This window comes from Ischnura elegans, chromosome 6 (assembly GCF_921293095.1).
Source record: "Ischnura elegans chromosome 6, ioIscEleg1.1, whole genome shotgun sequence".
In the NCBI taxonomy this organism is placed as follows: domain Eukaryota; kingdom Metazoa; phylum Arthropoda; class Insecta; order Odonata; family Coenagrionidae; genus Ischnura; species Ischnura elegans.
In genome coordinates, this window is record NC_060251.1 from 17,114,822 (window position 1) to 17,140,940 (window position 26,119).

Genomic DNA, 26,119 nt, shown 5'->3' on the forward strand with positions numbered 1-26,119 from the left:
AAAGATGGTTGGATCTGATCTGAACACACTTTTTAACAATTTTAATGCTGCATGATTTACAATCCCGACAATTTCCTGGTATCAACAAAATTTAATATATTCTCTTCTTCTTTTGCACAGGTTGCTGTTTCCAAAGACAACAGGAGGAGGAGTATGGGATAGAGGGGGGGGAGGAAGGGCAGCGGGTGGAGGGGGGTGAGGGGGCAGGGCAGGAGGTGGAGGGGGGTGAGGGGGGTGAGGGGGAAGGGCAGGAGGTGGAGGGGGGTGAGGGGGTAGGGTTGGAGGTGGAGGGGGGTGAGGGGGTAGGGTTGGAGGTGGAGGGGGATGAGGGGGTAGGGCTGGAGGTGGAGGGGGGTGAGGGGGTAGGGTTGGAGGTGGAGGGGGGTGAGGGGGTAGGGTTGGAGGTGGAGGGGGGTGAGGGGGAAGGGCAGGAGGTGGAGGGGAGGGAGGAAGAGGAGGAGGAGGAAGAGGAGGGTTTGGAGGGGTTGCTAAGTCAACATCTAATTGCGTGGAATAACACCCGGGGGTCTCGCATCCGCACACCCCCCCTCATCCTCCATCCTCCAATAATACTCGCACGCATTGTAGAGGAACGTGAGGATGAGGGGGCGGGTGGGGATGCAGGAGCAGAAGACCCAAGCGGTGCCAGGTGGATGAGGGCCATAGGGAGGGCCTTTGAGCCAGAGCAGCCAGCCATTCCAGGCTGGCTTTTCCAAAGGTAATTGGTTATTTCCATTAATCTAGACCCTTTCATGCCGATATATTGTTGGCTTCATCTGACGAGCATTTTCATATGCAAAAACTTAAGGCCACATGTAGCCATCATGGACTTATTAAGGCGTATAAGCAAATGTCCTCTATAATCAACACAAAGAAATGACATTGACCAATGACCACTGAAGTAGCAATTGTCGTAGGTTTTCAATCCCTGCCTCGGTCCAACTTAGTGGAACCTTTGTGCCACTCCTTGGCAATTTGGCCCGATCTTCCTAATCATTTATGATCCTTCTCAAAGCAAAAATATCTGGTGAACTGGCTCAACTCTCAATGATTTTTGCAAGGAAAAATGTTTTCCATACTCTAATTTTTTATAATTAGAAATGAATTCTAAGTTGCTCTGTGAGTTATAAATTTTAGTGGAATTTTAGAGTTATTATTATAGTGTGAAAGTCTTAGGAGCTGGTGTGTTCACATCTGATGAAAAATACGTAATGAGAAAAGTACTGTCCTCTTGAATTTGTTACTATCAATGCTGAAAATCCATCAAATATTCTGTAATGCTAGAAAATATTAGTTATTTTTAAAGTGGCAAAGTTATTGAAAATCATAAAAAATATTTATTTTAGAAAAATACCTCTAATGCTATGATTTGACCAAGAAATCATGCTAAGAAAGGGTCGGAGGGTCGAGTCCAGTGGCCGGGGTAATGGTCGGACACCTCGTTGTGTTGGGTCCCAAATCGAGGGGATGAGAAAACTTGCGGAATTCCTCCCAAAAACAAAGTTCCTGGGAGGAAGGTGTAATATTCTCATGCACATCATTCCCAAAATGTTTCCACAAAAACATTTTCCTATCCCAAGTACCAGTAGGAAAGGGTAAAAATATTTAAGAGCTTATGAGAAACATCCTGAAATTCTACAGTTTTCATGAAGAATAAAAAATAGAATTTATAGCATATTTATAAAATGTATGGATTTACTTTGCATACAAATTGATACCATTTTTCCAGTATAAGCAACCTGCACATTATGCAAGCACTACCATAGCAAATTTATGGCCCTGTTGAGCTTTCTTAACCACTAGTTTGATAGAGGGAGTAAGCAGAAGTACGCATTCAAATGGCAGAAGTGAATCATTACTATTGGGAGACAACCATGCCAAACAACAGTACAGAATTTATAGCACATCTTTGCTTCCAAATACATGTCAATCAATCTTACATGATGTGACCGATGTTGATTCTTTGTTTGGTCGGTAGTCTCCGTTATAAGCACACTCATCTGAGAACGATAATATTTTCATTTCAGAACCAGAACACCCGGTTCACCCTCCCTATGGCGGTACCAGGCACCGAGGGCAGACCCCCATCCACGGCAACCCCTCCGTAGACCAACAGCCAGAACATCCGGCACCTCTATTGCAACCTCCTCCTCAAGAAGCAGGTTAGTTGAAATATGGTGGTTTCCTAATATTTTTTTATTGCCTAAATCGATAGATTATTACTCCTGGAGTACGTATTTCACGCTATTAGATTTTTAAATGACGATACGTGTTTTTCGGTGGGTATGTCATCGGTGGTCGGTAGTCTGCATTAGGCCCACCATACACGTTCAGTTTGGCCTCAAGGCCTGGACTGAACGCAGAACTGGCAGTGTGTGGCAATACCTTGAGGTGGATCGTTGGCTGGACGGCCGAATGGGAATCCAATGAGGTCCGGCCTCAAGGCCAAGCGACCTTGAGGCCGGACCTCATTGTTTTCCTGTCCGGCTGACAATCCGCCTCAAGGTATCGCCACACACTGTCAGTTCTGCCTTCCGTCCAGGACTGAACCATCCAGACCTTTAGGCCAAACTGAACGTGTATGGTGGGCCTGAGGCTCCGGCCAAACTGTGCGGTTCCGGCATCACGGCCTGGCCTTGAGGCTGGGACGGAACATGCATGGTAGGCCTTAGAAGCATGCTCATCTGTAAACAATTATATTATCATTTCAGAAACACCCTCCCTAACACAGCCCCAGACAGCGAGGGCAGACCCCCGTCACCGACAACCCCTCCATAGAATAACCACCCAGGACTACCGGCACCTCTACTGAGACCTCCTCCTGAAGCAGCAGGTAAGTTGAAATTAAAGACAGATATTCTATTTCATATGCGTTTCAATCATTGAAAGAAAATATGTATAAGGGTTGTCAAATTTAACAGCACTTTAAACATAAAATCCATTCCACCCTTTCCTTTGGGATAAAACCTTGGAGAAATTTGAGAGTTCCCATTACCATTATTTGAGAGTACATTACTAAAGCTGAAGAAGTACAAAATAAATCTAAATTAATCTCAGTAGAGGCTCCCCTGCCATTCAGGTGGTAAGATAAAATCCTTCAAAAAGGTATCCTTACTTTCGATGTCATATAAAAAATGCTGTTGAGATATATGTACCTGGGAAACCTTAACTACTTTGAACGTAGGTTTTCGCAGCAAGGGGCATCGTTGCGAATGGCTTCCGGGAGCACAGAAAGCTACTCCCAGATCCCATTAGCAACTTACCAACTACTACTTCTCTGAAAAGGTCGTTCCTCCTCTTCTCCGTCCACTTCACCTCCATTCTTCCCCAAACTCTCATCTCAAACGCCTCCTGTCTTTTCTCGTCTTCCCTCCTAATCTTCCATATTTCCGCACTGTAAAGCGCTGAACTCAAGGTCTCTCTGCAAGCCTTTTATTTAAACATATATTTAGTAGTATATATAGTAGTCAACCCTTGGGATGGTTTGCAGTAGTCATCCATGTCCTTCTGTCCTCCGCCAGCCTCTTCAGCTCCAGGTAGCTGTTGCAGCCCCTGTCCTTCATTACTTGGGTAATGTAACTCAACCTCGGCCTTCCTCTGCCGCTCTTCCCCTCCACGGTGCTCTCAAAAACTGTTTTTACTAATCCATCATATCTCAGTAAATGACAAAACCCATTTATTTCTCCTTGCAGTTAAAATATTCCACAGGTCTGCTTCACTCCCAGTCTGTCCACTATTTCTTCATTCTTAACCCGGTCTACCCATGAAACTTTTAACATTCTATGGTAGCACCATAGTTCAAAAGTATCAATTCTTTTTTTCTCTGCTGCTCCTATTGTCCAAGTTTCGCTACCATAAAGCATTACGCTCCATACAAACGTTTTGAGTACATTCATCCTAATCTTGATACTCATGTTTTTTGAAAGGTAATTGTTTCTCTTCTTGTTGAATGCTATTTTTTCCTGTTGTATTCTACTGCTAATTTCCCTTTTGCTTCTGGCATCCGTGGTGATCTTGCTTCCTAAATACGTGAATTCTTCTACATTGTTCAGCTGTGTATTACCCAAGGTTATATGTGCTGGTATTCCTGTTTTGCTTACAACGAGTGTGTTGGTTTTGGTCCTGCTTAACTTTAGATTGTATCTAGTCAGCGTGACTTCCATCTCCCGAAGCACTTCTTGTAGTTGGTCTTCACTTTCTGCCAAGACTGCTAAGTCGTCCGCAAAACATAGTTTATACATCCTCTGCCCATGGACCTTAATTCCTGCTTCCCGTAAGTTGCTCTCTGCCTCGTCCAGTGCTCTTTGTAGGTATAAGTTAAATAGCGCAGGTGACAATGAACATCCTTGTCTCACTCCTTTTCTAATTTTGGCCTGCTGTTCATAATCCAAATCTCAGCACTGCAATTTCTTCTCTATAGAGACCCCAGATAATTCTTCTGTCTTTGTAATTTATCTTTTCTTCTTTCATTACGGTAAAGAGCTGCTTTCAATCAACACTATCGAAAGCTTTTTCAAGATCAACAAAAGCTATGTAGGTGTTCTTTTCTTCACTCAATCTTTTTTCTAGTATTATTCTAATGGCAAGTACTGCATCTCTGGTCCCTCGACATTTTCTAAATCCAAATTGGTCTTCGCTGAGGAGGGTTTCAACCTTACTCAAGTAAAAATTTCTCCCTTGAAACAGAGCTGATTCTGGGCTGAAACTCCACTGAATGCGCTCAAACTGCCTTGAAACAACCTTGTCACTGCACTGCACTGCCTTGTCCTCAACAAGAAAAAGAGCACTCAACTGAAACTCTGATGCCATTCTCCCTTGCAAGTCCATTGAATTTGAACTGCTTCTCCCTTGCTGCATATGTGCCCCACTGATACTGAACTGGACAATAGGCTCAGGCCAGGCCGGATTTATGACACCACTGCGTCTCTCTTGCCGCATGTCTTTACTGCCTTGCCACAGAGCTGCGGCAGCATTGGGTATCCCCTCTCCCTCATGGATTTGAACTGCTTCTCCCTTGCTGCACATGAGCTCTACTGGCACTGAGCTGGACAGTAGGCTCAAAGGCCAGGCCAACTTAATAACTCCACTGAATCTCTCTTGCCGAATGTCTTAACTGCCCTGCCACAGAGCTGCTGCAGCATTTGGGTATCCCCTCTCCCTCATGAATTTGAACTGCTTCTCCTTTGCTGCGCGTGTGCTATCCATCGTAAGATTTGCCAACATACGGAATCCTTCTACCGGACATATACGCGACCCCTGTTTCCAGCGGCAATGTATTTTTTTAAATTTAGCTTTTGGCAACACGTATACCTTTTCCCGCGCGTCAAGCTGTCGGTTGCCGTTATTTCTCTCAAGTTGCTAGGAGCGAGGTGAGCGTGGGTTTTAGCATGAAAAGATTGATGGCATAAATATCTTCCCGGTACTTCGACGTTTGTTAATGGCAAGAATTAATCGAAATTACGGTGAAGAGGAGAAAGAGGTAGGTGGTGGTGACTGCAGTCATAATTGGAGGTAAGCGTTTTAACTTCTCTGATGGCATGTTTATTCCTTCCATGTTTAGCCATGAGAACGTTGACATTGAATTCGTGTTTTAATCCAGGCACGTTTAAGGATTTCAAGCTCCTTTTTCGGGGGTCATGCAGCCAATAACGAATTCTTCTTTCAACGCGTTGGCGACTGCCGTCCACTTTTCCTGCCTCATGGATACCCCGGACGAGGATGACAATACACCGACCGGTCATCAATGCCGCGCCGTCAGTTAGTCATCCTGCGGAGGACCGGAGCTCGAGCGGGCTTTCGAAGAAATAAGGAATGCGGGTATGTTTCGCTATAGTGCAATGTATATTTACTGCTTATACTTATTAGTTACTGCTGAATGTTTTGGAATCTTACGTGGTTTTCGTTTGGAGTTCACACATAGCCTAAGTAACGAGTCATAGCTTCGTTTTTCATTTAACTATGATGCAAAGCGCATGCCTCCTCAGTGATAATTTAAGTTTTGCTTTCTATAATTTGAATGGTTCACATTAATGCACCATATAACTAATAAGCCAAGTAAAGGAGAGTTTTTCATGTGCAATTTTGCTAATTTGATTTTGAGTTAAGTCGTTTGTGACTCTCATCAGTCATGTTTCTTCTCTTTTTCAGGAGCATCTAACTTCCATGACTTCTTTCATTTGGAATATTTTTGTATGTGCTTTTAACAGTTATTAATTTATTGATGTATTTTCATGTTCTAATAAATTGTGTCTTGAAAAATGTTGTGGTCATTGCAGTTATAATAACTATATTGTTGATCGCAATCACCTATCCACCCTTTATCTCTTATCATGCATGCAAAATTGTGGGAGAACTCTGTTATGTGATCATCCACTGTTGGCTGGGTTGCGCAAGTTGTTAATTGACTGTGTTTCACATGATTTGACAAGGGAATTTTAATGGATTGGGTAGGGGAAATGTATTCAGCCAAACAAGGGAGTTTCAGCCTGGCATACAAGGGAGTTTCAGCCTGGCATACAAGGGAGTTTCAGCCTGGCATACAAGGGAGTTTCAGCCTAGCTATCCAATGGAGTTTCAGTCTAGCTGGCCAAGGGAGTTTCAGTCTAACTGGTAGCCAAGGGAGTTTCAGTCTAGTTAGAGGCCAAGGGAGTTTCAGTGTAGCTAGCCAAGGGAGTTTCAGTTTAGTCAGCCAAGGGAGTTTCATTGGAGTAGCTGGAGTTCTTAATTGCACTGCTACTGCACTGCCATCCCTCTCCCAAACTCCACTGGTTTGTTTCAATTTCAATGCAGTTTCAGCATAGAAGCAAGGCAGTGAGTTTCAAGGTAGTTTCAGCCCAGTTTCAGTCAAGTTGCAAGGGAGAAATTTTTACTTGAGTATCTTCAATCCGCCTTAGTACAATGTTAGTCAGTATTTTAGAAGCATGTGTGACAAGGCTCAATGTGTGGTATTTTTCACATCTGTTGTCTGATGTTTTCTTTGGTATTGGTATCATTATACACTTTTGGTAGTCTGAGGGAATGTCATCTGTTTCGTAAATCTCACACACTAGTTGATATAGTGCATTATGTATTACTTCTCCAGTCATCTTCAATAGTTCTGTTGGTATGTCATCTATGCCAGGTGCTTTATAATTCTTGAGTTTTGATAGTGCTTTGTCAAATTCTCCCCTCAGTATGCTGTCTCCTTCCTCTTCTTGATTGACTTCACCTTCGTTCTCAATCACTGTGCTTGTACTATTTGTCATTTATCCATCTTATAACTCCTCGATGTATTGTTTCCACATTTTTCCCAATTCATCTTGTTCATAAACTATTTTGCCATTTTCCTTCCGTAGTCCATTGCTTCTAGTTTTATGATTTCCAAAGAATTGCTTCACTATTCCATAAGCCGAATCCATTTCATTACCTTTCATATGTTCTTCAACTTCTTGGCATTTTCCTTCCCAGAAGGCCTCTTTTGCTTTTATGGTTTCTGTGTTTATTTTGTTTCTGAGAGCCCTGTAGTACTGTATTTGTGCTTCGATTGTATTATTATTTTTTAATGTTCTTCTTTCTTCAATTTTTGTGCGAGGTCGGCTGTTATCCATGGTTTCCTGTTAATCTGCCTCCGCTTCCCTTATACTACTTCTGCTGTTGTTAGCACTCTGTTTTTTATCATTTCCCATTTTTCGTTAATAGTCTTTGGCTTCTCAGTTCTTTGTTTATTTGTTTGTTCTTTGAATAAGGAAAGCACTTCTTTTTCTTTTAACTTTCCTATATTCCATTTAACTGTATACTTTGTTTGAAGTTTATAAAACTTTAAATTACACTCTGATAAGACTAAATTGTGGTCGCTGTCAATATCTGATCCGGCATAACTTCTGCTGTCTTTAATTTGGTTTCTAAATCTCTGCTTCACCAGTATATAATCAATCTGGTGTCTTCGTTGTCCATCTGGTGCTTTCCACGTGTACCTTCTGCGTGGGTGATGTTGATACCATGTATTTGTTATTATTAAATGATATCAGGAGCAGAACTCTACTAGTCGGTCACCTCTCTCATTTCTTTTACCCAAAACAAAAGGTCCAACAATCATTCCTTCTCTTCCTTCTCCGACCGTGGCATTCCAGTCGACCATGATTATAACATTTTCCTCCCCTTTTATTCCATCTATCAACTCAATCAGCATATCATAGAATTTCTCCACTTCTTCATCTCCTTCATTAGTAGTTGGCATATACACTTGTATGATGATAGTATCTTTTGGTTTTGTGTTTAGTTTAACGAGGATTATCCTCCCGTCAAACTGTAGGTATCCTTTAGGTTTCTTTCCAGCTTCTTTGTTCATCACTGTTGCAACACCGCCTACTACAGATCTACCTTCAATTGTTCCTGTGTGTATTACCTTGTAATCTCCGCTCCAGAACTCACCGTTATCTGGCCATCTTGTCACTGCAATGCCAATGATATCTATTTTCATTCTATCCATTTCCATCCTTAGATTCTCTATTTTTCCTGCCTTAAGGAGAGTTCTCACATTCCAGGTACCAACTCGCATATTCCTATTCTTTTTATTATTTGAAACGAAAGCTTGAGCAGTCCCCTCCTGGAGATCTGAATGGGGGACTAATCCAGAATATTTTACTAAAGCTTGTTCCATCATGACTACTGATACTTGAGACATCCAAGGATTTTTAATGTTCATTCCATCATAAAGGTCAATTTCTATTTTTTATATGCAGTACAAATATTGTCCACGAATTAAAGGTATTAGTTAATATTTTATGGTGCACACAAATTTTCTTCCAATTCATTCCAATATGCATTTTACAATAAAATGTAAAATTTAAATACCCATAATATACCAAGAAATATGTAATATTAATACGAATACACTATAAAATATAAAGTAAAACCTTTTATTCATCGACAATAATTGTAAATTTTTCTGTATATCAACTCAATACGATTTTATTTTGTTTTGGATATCTAATATGATTCTTCAATCAACCAACTTTTTTTTACCAATATTTCCTTTCTTGTCGAATGCTGACTTAAAATACAAAGTATTTCATTGAGTTATATAGGTATGAACCACCACTTTTGATAAGTTATAACCATATCCTATTTATTGCAAAGGTAGAGTATATTTTATAAGTGCTTGGAGATTTTCTATCCATCAATAAGGAAGTGCTTTTTAAAAGCTATCAAGAAATTATTACTTAGTATAACTATATCCCAGCATAATTTATCTGATCTCAAAACATCTTCAACATGCCTTTGGTATTAGTTTTTTAGTCAAATTAGTTGAATATCTATATGTATATTGAAAATTAAGCGAGACATATCACATTTTGGCTCCAAATGAGTAGAGCTGATATTTTAGGTATGACATAAGACCTCCAAAAGGCATAGGTTCGTTCATCCATTTTATTTTATGGCCGATTGTGATAGATTTTGAAAATGAAGAGACGGGTATTTTTCCATTTTTCGGTCCATTACGTACTCCCGTGCTATTCCCGACGAAAAATATGCAGACTAAACCCTTGCACAGATAAGTACGTGACATCATGAACACATGCCAAGAGGGTCGTCGCTATTCCGCCACTCCTCGACCTAACCCATAGGTCTCGCATGGTTCACCACTCCTTCCCTCCGTGATATGATCAATTTGAATGAGTAAATGATATACTGTGTATAATAAAATTTATTTTTCCGTGCATACATTTTCTTTTGCAGGTTATTATATCCATTCAAGGAAGTAAGGAAGCCTGTAAGGCAATAAGCCTGTGTTTAGGCTAACTTCAAATTTCATTAACTGTGGAAATGAAAACACTTAGAACCAAAATACACAAAACCTTGAGAAAAAAAAACATTTTGTGCATAATAATATCATGACTGAATTGACTGTAAGATGAAATACAACATGTAATGTACAACACATATGATGCCAAGTGTGTTTAATACAATATACCAACCCTTTACAATAACTTTTCAATGTCATCAAAAGTTCTCATCCATTTTTTTATCAACTTTATACATTTACCAATAGAATTTGTTTCTCAAATTGTATTTGGGAGTATTTTATACAATTTTGGTCCCATATACAAAAACTCCTTTTGTACATAGTTATATTAGGCTTGTGCATAGAGATCGAGAAACCTCTACGAAAGTAAAACAACACGTTGCTCCCATATATTTTGGACTGTATCCACTACACAAAAATAACATTTTTAATACTTTATAACAATACATATATCTTAAGTGAGTATGTTAAATTTAATGAATAAAAGACGGGAATGTTCGTAACACTATTTAAGTAATAATAGTCTAACATTTTTTTTCTGCACTGAACTGAGCTGAAATGAACCAAAACTTTTAATGACGTCACCAACTCTTGAAAAATGGGAGGTAACTTTCGCGTACTTTCATTTCAAACTTGGGAAAGAAAGACTGCATGGGGTCTACTTAATTTTGTTGCCTTTTACCTTTTCTTTCTTCTCCCAAACTACAGAATTCTTCTGATGAATGGTACTTTAGGGCAGTGGCGTAACTATGGAGGGATGTGGGGGATAGATCCCCCCAAAACCCTGAGAGAAAAAAATTATTTTAAAACTACTGCCTTGTTTTGATATATAATAACTGCGTCTCATTAAAGTTACATTATAACTACCAAAATGAGCTAAAATGCATTTCCAGGCATGTCATTTTTCAAAAATTTCCTCGGACCCCGATTTCTTTGGGGGGGGGGGGGAGTTGCCCCCTAGGCCCCTCATCTACCCCCAAAGCATATTCCTAGTTAGGCCACTGCTTAAGGGTGTGAATGAACTGAAATGAATGAATTTTATCGCTATGGGCTATACTCAATGGGACCTTTGGCCTCTTTCCTACACACGATAAAAGGGTGCAGTCGTACTTTCAAGCGAGCAATTGGAGCAAAGCTGCACAGAAGCCTCCTTGAGGAGCGCCTTCGACTTCTCCATGGACACTGGGTGACCAAGGTGGAGAGTCACCGGGTCATCGACAAAGGAACGGACAGGATTCAGGTGGACCTGAAGCACAGGGTCATGGAGTGTCAAGGCAGGCAGACCCTTAGTTATCAAATTTTTTAAATCTTAAGGGATTTTTAAATTAAATCATTTTTATATTACACAAGAGATAGGGAAGTAAAAGTTATGTAGGATGCTACTTAGGACATGACCCCTCTCTGGACCTCTGTGAACTTTTTACTCACTAAGATTCATAGATACTAAACAAAGGGATAATTGGGGAATCCCCTTTTAACGGTACCATTAGGCTTAATATTATTGCGACTGTATTGATTGAAGCATTCGCCGTACATTGGCTTCAGTCCATTCGCAGCCAAACATTTCTCTTTTCTGCGTATTTTTTGTATAATTTCCAGTGACATTTACCCAACCGTATTCGAGGCTTCCTTCGAGTGCAACGATTATGTGATTTTAGAATTGCATAAACGTTACAAAGGAGAAAAATCATGTCCCAAGTAGCATCATATGCCAATTTTACTTCCCCATCTCATAGGCAATATAAAATTGATGTTATTTCAGTAACATCATATGTCAGTTTTACTTCCCCATCTTTTACGAAATATAAAATTGATGAAATTTAAGTACAAAAGCCTGGTTGCACACTACATTAACCCATTAAGTTAATTACCCATTAAGTTAATTAACCATTAAGTTAATGTACGTTTGCGTGAATGATTTTGGTGGACCGGAACGGAACATGTATGAATGCATGAACCAAATTAGAACAGGTTCTATTTTCTTTGCATGCATTCGCACAAGTTGGGTGGTTACACGGTACATTTTGGCGTTCATTCTCGCGTTCGTACAATTAGTCATTAACCCGAACGTGTAAATGTACCGTGCAAACAGGTCTTAAGATAGGATTTTAAAATTTGACAACCTTACAAGAGATGCAAAAAAATATATCCGTCTATCAAAATTTGATTTCACTACTATTTGATATTTTACAATCACATAACCATCTCAAAGAGGAAAAAATCATGTCCCAAGTAGCATCATACGTCTCAATCTCTTCCGTAACATAAAATTTATGTCATATAAATATCGTTTTGGGTTTAAAAATTTGTTAGCTCGATGAATGATGCCAAAAAATGATCCTATATAGGGTCATTTTTGTGTGTATTTTACTGTATTTGTCATGTACACGTGTATCAAAATTTGATATCAGCGCCATTTGGTATTTTACAATCACATAACCGCTACACTCAGAGGAAGGTACATTAGAGTAAAGGTAAGTGGAAGTCACAAATATTAAAAGAGAGGATCCTTAAGTTGGCCTCTAAATTTGTTGTCACCCACCGCGCATTGAAGTGGGTTTACAAAAGTCGCAACTCGTGTCCCTGAAGGATTAATTGATCCAAATTTCACGGTGAAATAAGCTACGTATAATTAGGAGTGTTAATCGAAATGTATATATATCATGATGTCATCTACCAAGTTTTCAATGCTATTCCTCCCAAACGCAAACATTATAATGCAAAATATTCTTAAAAAAAAGGTGGATCGCATTGCACTCATCACCGCGCTGCGGACATTTTTGAAAATGGATTAAAATAAGACCGAAGTGGCAACAAAAATCAGCCTTCTATGGGATGGAATTGGGCCTCCTCTATGCAGTCATATTGGTGGAAGCGATGCAAAAAAAATGTGTCGTAAATACCCAAAGAGGAAGTTCCTACGAAAATGAAAAGGAGACTTTGTTGATTTAAACTAATTTATTTTGTCTGTACGACATGTTTCGAACCCTAGAGGTCAATATCAAATACTAAAAATTTGAATGGTAAGCAAACATATATACTCCTTGAGAGGGGCGCAGCTAGGAGTTAAAGCTGCAGGGGGATTTAGGTGCAAACCAGCCAGAGCTCAGAGAAATTTTTAAGTTTAATCCATTTCAGTTAATTGGATTGATATTACTAATAGAATAGTGTGAGGATTAATAAAATATCCCTCACCATTTTGAACCGTTCATCTTAAAAGTCTGCTATTTATTAATATTGCACATACCGCTTATCCTGGTGGTTATTCCATATCACCACACACCCAGGTGTTAGTTGCACCTAAACCTCCCCAGCCTTAATTCCTAGTTGCAACTCTGCTGCCAACCAGACCACCAGACCTTATTTTTTTGCAAGGCGAATCTCAGACTGTGCTAACTGAACATGTCGTTGTCGTGTTCACACTGTGGCACGCGTGATGGAGATCGTGCTTGCTAAACCACTATCGGAGAATAAACCCGTCTTAAACGCTTTACCACGACGGACAAGAGTATGAGGGTTCAGGGTGAACCCTTCGAGGATACAACGCGCCGGGGCCGGGAACCAAGCCCGTGGTTTATATGCCCGATCACCCGGGGAGGGGCTGGAGAGGAAGGGAAAAGGAAATAGGCGCCGCCGCGATGGGAGACCGACGACGCCTCTGTGAGAGGAAAGGTATGGAAGGAGCGGGACAGGGAAAAACACCTCAACGCTGTAGAAGCGAAGAGGGCCTTACTAATAGTGAAACCAGGCAAGCCTACGATCTCTAACGATCTTGGAGGATTATTCTATGAGGAAGAATAATCCAACGATCAGATTGTGAGAAGCCACGATGGACAGTTTTCAAAGCACTGCATAGAACAAGTTACTTTGTACGGAGTCACGCGCAAAGGTGCAAAGTTACATGCATCAAGGATGGAATTCGCCATGGAAATTAGGTCACCTGTCGGTCGCCTCCTCTAAAAACTTTACCATCACCCACGCGGAGACTCAAATATAGAGGTATAATAGGATAGTTGAGGTTAAAACTGGGGCGGATCCAGGATTTTTTTCTGGGGGAGCACAAGGTTCTGACAGGCAAACGGTCTTCTCATAATAGATATTAAAAACAACATGCAATAATTACTGTGCGACATTTTCTCTATATTTTAATATGAAAGCTATTAATATATATATATATATATAATTACATGATAGAGGCTCCGTAATACCCCAAACAAAACGAGCGTAATGAATGCCGTATAATTTATCTTCTCTATTTCATTATAGTTTTGGGGGGGCATGTACCTCCGTCTCCCCCCCTCTTATTCCGCCGATGTACATACGAATATGTGCAGGATGTTTCATTCGTGCTCGAACCGTCTCATTTTCTGGCTTATCACTTGTTTCAAACATGTGCTATAGTGTTGAAATTTCCCTGTTGTATAGATTTTACCCTTGTCAACATTTTCCCCTATCTCGAATTTGAAAATTATTTTCTGCTTTTTCTCAGACGCATTTTATAAACTCAAGGCACAGGCAAAAAGCTGAAAAATGTGATCTTCGAGCAAAAAGGTGACGGCAGTTGTGGCGGGCGTTCGAATCGCAGCGCGCCACTGCCGGAAGGCAGCACCGCCTGGAGGGAGACAGGCGGAAGGCCCTTGGCGCCGGCAGGGTAACGGGACCCTGAGGATTTGGCGCCCTTGCACACAGAGTAGCGTCCCGACAGCTCGAGGAGAGAGACCTGCCGATCCCGCGACCGTGATTTTTCATCCGCGAGTATCCATGTGAAACAATCGCATGTGCGCATGTAATTTTATCCCGAAAATAAACGGGTTAATTCCTAAACTATAGAGGTCGTAGTTATTTCGCCGCCTGCCGAGATAACCCTTAAAGACTTCTAAAGCAGTTTTTAACGAGAAACAGGTGAAGATAAAAGGAAAATAATTGGCAATCGGTCCGATTTGCTTACGTATGTCCTAGTTTTTCCGCCTTCATTTTTGCATTACATTTCAGTATACAAAAGTAACCACAGCGTAATAAAGAACTGAAGCACCATAGTGAAATTACTCTAATTACAGGACCTCAAGTGGGCAACAATATTCCATCACTCTGGAGCCATATATTGGATTTGCTTCGGCGAAATGAACTTTTATACGAACGTAATTTGATAAAGATGGTAAACTTGTCACCGAAAATATTGACAAAGCTAACACTTTAAATGCCCACTTCGAAAGTGTATACACTACTGACGATACTCAATTCAATTTAGACATCCCATATACTGAGGATTTGATGGAAGAAATATCTATAAAACGTGATGGGATAATTAATCAACTACAATCGATTAAGAGTAGTAAATCTCCGGGTCCGGAGGGAATACCCGCGCGTGTCCTCAAAGAGTTAGCTCCACAGATATAGCGCCTTACTTAGAGATCATATTCAAGAAGTCACTCTCCGAAGGGAAGTTACCGCCCGACTGGAAAAAAGCAAGCGTTACACCCATTTTCAAAAAGGGAAACAGAAATGACCCAGGCAACTACCGTCCAATTTCACTAACATCAATTATAGGCAAGATACTTGAACATATCGTTGTTAATAATATCATGACTTTCTTGGACAGACGTAACCCTGACAAAAATAAACTCCACCATGGTGGGTACAGGAAGGGTACAGGAAGGGTGGCATCCTTCATGGTGGGTAGTTACCCTTGCAGAACCCACGCCCTACCCACCATTAAGGGTAAGGGAAGGAGAGAAAAATCCTTCGTGTACCCTTCCTTGGAACTCCTTCCCTTACCATCCGTGTATCCTTCCTCTACCCACCATTAAGGGTAAGGGAAGGAGAGAAAAATCCTTCGTGTACCCTTCCTTGGAACTCCTTCCCTTACCATCCGTGTACCCTTCCTCTACCCACCATTAAGGGTAAGGGAAGGAGAGAAAAATCCTTCGTGTACCCTTCCTTGGAACTCTTTCCCTAACCATCCGTGTACCCTTCCTCTACCCACCATTAAGGGTAAGGGAAGGAGAGAAAAATCCTTCGTGTACCCTTCCTTGGAACTCTTTCCCTAACCATCCGTGTACCCTTCCTCTACCCACCATTAAGGGTAAGGGAAGGAGAGAAAAATCCTTCGTGTACCCTTCCTTGGAACTCCTTCCCTTACCATCCGTGTACCCTTCCTCTACCCACCATTAAGGGTAAGGGAAGGAGAGAAAAATCTTTCGTGTACCCTTCCTTGGAACTCCTTCCCTTACCATCCGTGTACCCTTCCTCTACCCACAATTAAGGGTAAAGCCCGTATGACACTTGCCAATTTATTGGCCAATCCATTGGATATTGGATTGTGTACCCACTGACACACGCCAATTTCTAGCCCAATCTCAGTTTCACAATATTGGGCACAATTTCTTGGCCAATCTACAATTTAGAACAGGTTCTATTTTCTCGAGGCCAATCTCCAATCAGAACTCAGTCTTGTCGGCTCCTAGTGGCCAAAACTAGAAGCTCTTTGCAAAACATTTCACCTCGGAATTTTAATATCATATATAAAAACTTTACAAGCATAGCAACCCATGAAATAGCTCAAATAAGTAATGTGTACTGAGAGAATATAAATTCACAAACATCAACTGTCTAAAGTGGGTAATTCGGAAATAACATTTCGGATATTTAATGAATAAAAACGTCGTGTTTCTCCTCGATAGCGTCTATATTTTGCTTATTTTACAATTATTAAACTATTTTTCATGATTTGAGCGCTAAAGTTTCGGGTGAAAGTCCCAATTGATGACACAATCTCTGTTTATTCGATGAACATATTCCAGCCAAAACGAGCCGCTACGTTATCTTGGCTCACCTATGAGATCACCATATTGCCTATCTCTCATCATTCAAGGAACTCACCCGAATTAAATTTCGAGCAATTCGAGAATATCTTTGCAGCCCCTCGAAATAGTTATTAAATTTACAATTATTATGCCACCTCCCATTCTGTAGCTCATTGGCAATTAACCTGCGTTTTGAGATGCTCTTTTGTCATTTTGTGTTATGTGGCGTTCTCTAGTGGGGTATTAGAACACTATAACGGCCAATATTGGTGTAAATATTGGTACGTGTCATACGATGCCTAAAGCCCAATATTTTAACCAATATTGCGCGCCGATATATTGGCTAATAAATTGGCAAGTGTCATACGGGCTTAAGGGAAGGAGAGAAAAATCCTTCGTGTACCCTTCCTTGGAACTCCTTCCCTTACCATCCGTGTACCCTTCCTCTACCCACCATTAAGGGTAAGGGAAGGAGAGAAAAATCCTTCGTGTACCCTTCCTTGGGACTTAGCATTTATAACTGAAGAAAACATATCCTGAAAGACTCTCCTTAGCTACTTTCACCTGCTAAAGAGTATTGAGTTCCGTACAAGAACGTAAGCAGTCTTTGAAAGCAAATATAGACGGGCTACACAACTAATCTTTAAAATTTCCTTAAGGAAAACAATAGTATACATATTCAGTGGCGTATCCAGGGGTGGGGTCCGGAGGGTTCGGACCCTCCGCCCCCCCGAAGTATAAAAACACAATCATTTTCCTTCATAATAGAAATCAAAATATTAAAAAATAATGAATTTAAAAAATATTTCTTTGACTATTGAAGTTTTTTCGATTATGAAAAGTGTTTGAATAAGTTGAATTCCAATACTTACTATCCTGTTTTTCAAAACTTTTCCCACCTGGTTTTGGACCCCCCCCCAAACGAAATTCTTGACTACGCCACTGTACACAATAGTTTCTGTAATTGTGTGAAAAAAGCTCAATTAGAAGTTCTTCCATTCACGTTTTAGGATGTAACCTATTTGCGTGGCTGACAATGAGACATCGCTAGAGTGATGTTCAGTATTAGAATGCCGATCTTATTTTCTGAAACGAAATAGGCGTGGTAGAAAAAAGTCACAGCTTTCTTCCACATAGGCCCGGGTGCGATTCTCATCTTAAGATTTTGTAGTATAAGTTCCGTTGAGAAACTACTCCTGTCAAGTACCTCGATAGCCGAGGTTGTTAAATCTCTAGTTCGTGATATCGTAATACGTAGGTCCTGGGTTCAAGACCACGTGAAGGCTAATTTTTTTATGCCCTATAACTTTAGAAATCACTGTTGCAACTCATCCCCATTCGTTTAATTTAGTTTATTAGCGATTTTTTAAATTTTTATGTTAATTTATGGATTTTTAGTTTTTATTTTATCCTACCCTTCCTGTACCCTTCATTGAGGCTGGCCAAACCCTTCCCGTACCCTCCAGGAAGGAGAGGGCGTACCCACCAATGTTCTAAAATACCCTTCGTGTACCCTTGCTGAAGGGTACAGGAAGGGTACACTTATCCTTCCTGTACCCTTCATCGAGGCTGGCCTAACCCTTCCCGTACCCTCCAAGAAGGAGAGGGCGTACCCACCAATGTTCTAAAATACCCTTCGTGTACCCTTGCTGAAGGGTACAGGAAGGGTACACTTATCCTTCCTGTACCCTTCATCGAGGCTGGCCTAACCCTTCCCGTACCCTCCAGGAAGGAGAGAGCGTACCCACCAATGTTCTAAAATACCCTTCGTGTACCCTTGCTGAAGGGTACAGGAAGGGTACACCTATCCTTCCTGTACCCTCAATGGAGGGTAAACCTCTCCTTAATGGAGGAGTTTATTTTTATCAGGGAACTTCCTCCATGACTGTCAGCACGGATTCCGAAAAGGTAGATCATGCGAAACACAGCTCGCGCTCTTTCTTCACGACGTTATAAAGAGGGTGGCATCGGTGTTTCAAGTAATACAATTAAGGCGAAAGGTGATTTCCCATTAAAAAACTTTCTATTATCGACGTGAAACCTTCACTAATATATAACAGTCACTGTATTTTTTCTGCCTGGCTTATCTAAATTTACATAAATTGGAAGTTTTACATGTTGTAAATAATTGAAAATATTATTTTTGGCAAAAAAACAATCATAACAAAGGAATTGTAGCCAAGTCAATCGTCCAATGCGACTTTTAAAACCAAGAAAAATGCATGTGTAAAGTATGTAAATCAAATCAAAATAATAATAATAATGAAAAAAACACGACCAGTCGGAGAGCGTTGCCAGTGGCGAGTTGGGTGAACTAGAACGACCGATACGCTCAGTGAGAGGAAGGGAGGGCGGGAAGCGAAAGGATGGCAGGGTAGTGGCCGTCGTGGGGAATGGAGAGTGTTAACACACTGAAGTGAGAATAGTGTAGTTTCCTTCATCAAAGAAAACGAAACGCATTGATTGCGATTCCTTACCCACCATTAGTTTATTCATAATATAGAAACGATTTGGTTTTAGAAATCCCAGTTTAGACGAATGGCAATGGTCAATTTTATCCTCATTTGAAAAAGGCCAGATTGGCGCCCATGCGAAACCACTCCACGTGACGTGACAGGGACCTAGTTTCTACACAAGAGGATAGGATTTTTACATCGTCTGAGGTTACCAATGCATGCATAGGGTACAGAGCTAAGGGGAACATGTCTTAATAACCACCTATTAAAATTGGCTAAGGTCGGAAAGTTTCCTTAGTTTGAACGGGTATTAGTAATCCATATTTAAGCCAAGCGCTACCAGCTAGCATGGTTCTCAGCTACCTGCTAGTATCCTGAGTCGTATCAGCGCTCAGAGCCTCACCCCAAGGTCACCTCAGTTGCGGCAACGGGAAGCAGAACGACGTCACGCAGAGTTTTTCCCGGCATTCGTACTAACCCGTCGCATTTTCGCGCGCTTGAAGTTTTTCACTTTTCATTTAATCACGAAAAATAGATGGATGGAAACAGTAAGGATGGAAATTTTTGAATCAGCTGATGTGAATAGCAGTTAGAAATACAGAAGTAAGTCAGAGTAGTGATATGGTTCTTATTCCTATATATTGGTCACTCCACCTCAATTCTACAAACATTTGACCCTTGCAGTCTCAGGTTTTGATCAACATTTCTGAATAGGTGTATATTCACCTCAAATAGAGGACCCCATTGCCATTTTACAAAAAGAGAGATATTTTTTTTAGCATAAGAAATATTATTGAAACAGTTGACCGGGTATGACTTTTTTGAAAGAATCATATCTCCTCAATATAGTATGAATAAAGCAATGTGCGAGTAGCTGACAAATTAAAAAATGGAACAAGGAAACATGACAGAGAGATACGATCCAAAATGACCTACATAATTGCATTGATGCACTATGCATAAATTCTATGGCTGTGATTTATGCGAATTTCAATTTATTTTTACATTTTTGTATGAAAAATGTCACACGCGTTCATCATGTTATTCCTTCTTTCTTTTCACAAAATTGATGTATTCCCATGATTTATGGCTCATGACTTATAATGAGGTATTGAATGTTAGTAAAATTTATTTAATGCTATTTCTTATTCCTAATGACTCTGAATGCTAGAAAAAAATCACTTTCAAATATCTGATAGGATTTTTACATCGTCTGAGGTTACCAATGCATGCATAGGGTACAGAGCTAAGGGAAACATGTCTTAATAATCACCTATTAAAATTTGCTAAACTCGAAAATTATGACCCAAATTCAGCCAAAACATTTTTTTATCAAACCGATACATATTATCTGTCTAACTACTCCAGAAATGACACTTAATGGCAAGTAATGAATGGATTGTTTAAATGTAGCATTTACATTTTTCTCTCATGCAGTGTTCCATTAAGCAATCAGAAATTCATAGGCAAGAATACATGCCCATAAATGTGTTTCTTGCTCGAAGCAGTCATAATATGACATATAGCTTCAATGGTAAACTATCAATGATGCCAATATCTAGTTGTTTTGATGAAATTAATTTTAGAACAAAACTTAAGATTTAAGTTGACATTTATTCATGTCATAATGGTTGATTGGGTAAAGCAAATGTGAATTATCATTAAAGCATTTTGTAATTCTGCTAGTACATCATCGTTAGGTGTGAGGAAAAAATGTGTCAAGCTTCTCGATTTTCCCTTGAGTGTCCTGATATCGAGATTCGAGTAATCAGGGTTCTAATGTTGATCATTGACTATTCTAAATGCTTAAAAAACTTAAAACTCACAACTTATAAAATTTCCCGGGGCAAGATCCCCGGTTTGGTCCCCCCCAATATTTTTTGTAAGTCGGCGTCCCTGACCTATATCATCAAAACGAATGAATGCATGACCACACAATGAAACACGTTGAATGTGAGATTGGATTTATATCAATAATAAGTAATAACCATATTCTATTTATTGCAGTGGTAGAATATATTTTATAAGTGCTTGGAGATTCTCTACCTCTGTATAAAGAGTTGCTTTTTAAAAGCCATCAAGAAATTACCATCTAGTATAATTTTATCCCAGCATGATTTGTGTGATCTAAAAACACCTTCAACATGCCTTTGGTATTAGTTGTATAGCCAAATTAGCTCAGGGTCGAGTTTTCTCAGACCCCTTGGGCAGCGTACGATCCACGGGGCGGAGGGGCCACGTAAATGCCTAGGTTATCCTTTCATTACATGATGTGAATCAAAAAGCCATACTTGAGACACAAGATATTTCGTCGATATGAACAGCGATAGTATGGCGAGTGTGAAAACTGGATAAATCGCAAAACACAGCCGAGCGAAGGAATATCGATTCAAACACTGATGAGAAGATAATATCCGCATAAGGTTCGAGCGAGGGTTGCATTCCTGCTCAGTGCTAGCAGCGTTTTTTTCCCAAGCATAATATAATCTTTATGACCTCTCAGTTCTCAGGCATTTCCTAGGAATTTTTTCCACGTATGTCAATTTCAAGCTTCTAAAAAACTCGTCGGTGTCCATCTGCAGCGGCTGTATTCTTTGAATTAGATCGTGTTCAGCGGTCTTCTGTTTTGGGAGTGGGCGTGAAAAAATATTTTAAGGAGGAACCTGCGCTTCGAAATACTGTTTTCATTAGTTAGATAAACTCGATAAAAACAAGTTATAATCGCTAAATTAGTCATTCATAAAAATTAAAAGTAATACTAAATCAATAAAAATAGCTATACCATGCATGAATTTTACTTAAAATGGAATAATCCTGTGATATGAAGAATGGCTGTTATATTGACTCTTAGGTATCGGAAGAATTTAAGTACTTTATCTGGAAATACAGTAAAGCTTTATAGCTACATCATTTGTGATGAATAAAATGAACTTAACTAATGAGACCTTTTGATCTGTTAATTTCAACCTAATTTGGAAAAATGATTTATTTATAATTGCTGACCACCAACTCGACAACGCTGCCAACATATCGTAGTTTCACACCGGTTGAGCACCTTTGTTTGTTTAATAATAATAATAATAATAATAATACTTTAATAGAAAACCTTAAAGAAACCGAAAGTTACCGATATCTAGGCATTGCCCAACTAATGGGTATACCCCATACACAGTTAAAAGACAACATAAAGAAAGAACTTAGCAGCAGAATAGAAAATATCCTGAAAACGGAACTTCACGGGCGGAATAAAGTAAAAGCCATCAATACTTTTGCAATACCAATCCTTCTCTATACCTTTGGAATTATCAAATGGACCTTGACCGATCTTAATGAAATAAACAGAATTGTGAGAACCCTTCTTACAAAACACCGTTTACACCACCCAAAGAGCTCCACAGAAAGAGTAATACTTCCCACACATGAAGGAGGACTTGGTATTCTTGATGCTGTACAGCTTCACTATAAGCAAATTGCTGATCTAAGACAATACTTCTATGGCAAAGGAGTCAAATGCAAACTTTTCGAAATAGTATGTAAAACAGACAGTCACTACACACCACTACATCTAAGCAACCGTGAACTAGACATCCCGAATCAAACTACAGAACAACTTATCAATCAATGGAAAAGTAAAGAGCTTCATGGGCACCATCCTCATCAGTTAAACATGCCGCACATAGATAAAGAGGCTTCAAATATATGGTTGAAACAAGGGAATATATATGGGGAAACAATCGGATTTATGAGGGCCATTCAAGATCGCATAATATTGGCGAGGAACTACAGAAAGTTCATATTAAAAGAAAACATAAACAGCGATCAGTGCAGAAGATGCAAGAACCAATCTGAGACAATAGAGCATATTATGGGAAGTTGCACGGCTCTAGCAGCAAATGAATATACCAGTAGACATGACAATGTAGCTAAAATCATGCACCAAGAACTGGCAAGAAAAAATAGAATCCTGGACACCGATGAACCATACTACAAATACCATCCACCTGATGTTATGGAAAACAATGAGTGCAAACTATACTGGAATGCAGAAATAAAAACTGACCGAGCAATTAAAAACAATAGACCGGACATAGTTATAATAGACAAAATAAAACGGCACACTACCCTCATAGACGTGACAATTCCCTTAAACCATAATGTACAGAAAGCACAATCCACCAAAATTAACAAATATGCAGAACTTGCAGCAGAGATCAAAGCCTTGTGGAAGATGCAGTCAGTAGATATATGCCCAATAGTGATAACAACAACAGGAATCACACCGTGCGAAGTTCTACACCAGCTAAAAAAGCTAAACTTGGAGAAAACTCTACCAAAAATACAAAAGTCAGTCATCCTGGACACCTGTCATATTGTCCGACGGTTCCTTTCAATAGAATAATTACGGAAGTAATAACAAAACACAGCTGAACTTGACTTGGTCCGTTCACTGTGAAAAATCCTTGTAAGATAGCAAGAGGGAAAAATGAAAATAATAATAATAATAATAATCCACCAAAATTAACAAATATGCAGAACTTGCAGCAGAGATCAAAGCCTTGTGGAAGATGCAGTCAGTAGATATATGCCCAATAGTGATAACAACAACAGGAATCACACCGTGCGAAGTTCTACACCAGCTAAAAAAGCTAAACTTGCATTACAACAATCACGCAAAAATAACAGAAACCTTCATGTTGCTTATATTGACTACCGTAAGGCGTTTGACAGTGTCCCACATAATTGGCTCTTAAAAGTTCTGACTACATACAAAATCCACGGCACCATCATTAAGTTTTTAGAAGCAACTATGGCAAAGTGGAAAACAGCCCTAATGGTCAATATATCGGGTAAAGGCTTTATAACACCAACCATTGATATACAACGGGGTTTATTCCAAGGAGACTCATTGAGTCCACTTTGGTTTTGCCTGGCGTTGAACCCATTATCAAATGCCCTCAATAGCACTAAATATGGATACAAAATAAAAAATAGTACAAACACCAGTTTTACTTTGTCTCACCTTCTATATATGGACGATATTAAAATCTATGCCTCAAATGAAATACAGCTCAAGTACCTTTTGGATGTCACAAGTAGGTTCTCCGCGGATATAAAAATGCAATTCGGATTGGATAAATGCAGATTGCTTCACATAGAAAAAGGGAAAATCAAGCATGGTAACTTCAATGTTACAGATGACGAGTCAATAATATCCATGGAAGCAAATGAGAACTACAAATACCTTGGATTCCTGCAAGCAAAATCAATACAACATAAACAGATCAAGAAGGAATTAACAACTGAATTCCATAAAAGACTAACATCCATCCTTAAAACAGAATTAAATGCACGAAATGTAATCAAAGCCATCAATACGTTTGCGGTACCCGTGTTGACATATACATTTGGAGTGATTGACTGGACCAAAACCGAAATAGCAGGCATAGAAAGATCAATACGTACAACATTCACAAAATTTAATTTACACCACCCAAAGGCTGCAATAGAAAGGCTAACGCTACCCCGCTATATGGGAGGTAGAGGGTTAATAGATTTACAACAGCTCCTCAAAAACCAAATTCATGGACTAAAACATTTCTTCTACGATAAATCAAACAGTTCGAAGCTTCACAAATCAATAGTATATGCCGACAACAAATTAACACCATTAAATCTAAAAAATGGCACGACCGATGAAGCAACCAACACAGGAGCTGTTCTATTAAATAGAAAGGTAGAAGTATGGGCCCAGAAGGAACTACATGGACGACACATCAATGACCTCAATCAACCATATGTTGATAAAATCTCATCAAACAAATGGTTGTCATTGGGTGAACTTTATGGAGAAACCGAAGGGTTCATGCTTGCAATACAAGACCAGGTCATCCGCACTAAAAATTATGCAAAGTACATCCTTGGTGATAAAAGCATAACAGATGACAAATGTAGAAGGTGTTTTCAAGTACCTGAAACAATCCAGCACATTATATCTGGCTGTAAGATGCTAGCTAATACAGAATATTTAAGTAGACATAATCAATAGTTGCAAAAATTATCCACCAAAAACTGGCCTACCAACACAAGTTAATAGATACTAAGACCCCATATTATGTGTACCACCCTGAAACAGTGCTTGAAAACGGCGAATTTAAAATCTATTACGATCTGCCTATTCAAACAGATAAAACTATAGTTAATAATAGACCAGATATAGTGTTGATTGACAAGAAATATAGAACTTGCTACATAGTTGATATTGCCGTGCCACTGTCGCATAACATCGAAAAGACAATTACAGGAAAAATTAACAAGTACCAAGATCTGGCAATAGAAATAAAAAGAATATGGAATATGGAACAGGTTTATATAGCTCCAATTGTCATCTCAGCTACCGGTATCATCCCAAAACACATACAAAATAGTTTCAAAATACTCAACCTCCATCCAAATACTTACATCAAACTGCAAAAGGCTGTAATAATTTCAACCTGTCATATCACGAGAAAATTTCTCAACGCAATTCAATAGTGAAGAGTTACCTTGGTGAAAACCCGTGCTCTAAACACTTAAGCTACTCAGTGAAAACTGAAGAAAATTTAAGAAAAAACATAATAATAATAATAATAAATTCTAATGAATTAATAATAATAATAAATTCTAATTAATTTCTTGTGAAAATAAAAACCTAAGTAATTCTAACTCCCACGAAGTGGAGAAATTTTGGTCAAATATTTGGTCGAATGATACATCGATGGGATCCCATAATGGAAATGCGCCTTGGATGAGAAATGAAAGAACAGCAGCGGAAAACATAGAAACTATGCTTCCCCCCATTATTACAATGGAAATTCTGGAAAAAATTCTTAGCCGAACCCATAACTGGAAAAGTCCAGGAAGTGATAATATACACAACTTTTGGTACAAAAAATTCACCAGCTGCCATAAGCATCTACTGAAATATATAAACGAATTTTTGAAGTTTCCAGAAAATATTCCAGTTTTTTTAATGGAAGGTTAAACATATTTATTGCCAAAAGAAGTCGCATGTAACGATCCATCAAAATATAGACCGA

The 26,119-nt window shown here is 39.4% G+C and overlaps 2 protein-coding genes across 2 annotated transcripts in view; one reads left to right on the forward strand and one right to left on the reverse strand.

The window, feature by feature from the left end:
- Positions 1-489: 489 nt before the first annotated feature.
- Positions 490-26,119, forward strand: part of LOC124160397 — a 49,542-nt gene continuing 23,912 nt past the window's right edge. Inside the window, exons 1-3 of the mRNA XM_046536232.1 lie at positions 490-718; positions 2,028-2,162; positions 2,712-2,833. The gene's annotated coding sequence lies outside the window, so the exon portion shown is untranslated. The remainder of the gene's footprint in view (positions 719-2,027; positions 2,163-2,711; positions 2,834-26,119) is intronic.
- LOC124160497 (craniofacial development protein 2-like) lies at positions 8,003-8,473 on the reverse strand. Its single transcript, XM_046536355.1, has one exon. It carries the CDS (start codon positions 8,471-8,473, stop codon positions 8,003-8,005), a length of 471 nt encoding a protein of 156 aa, XP_046392311.1.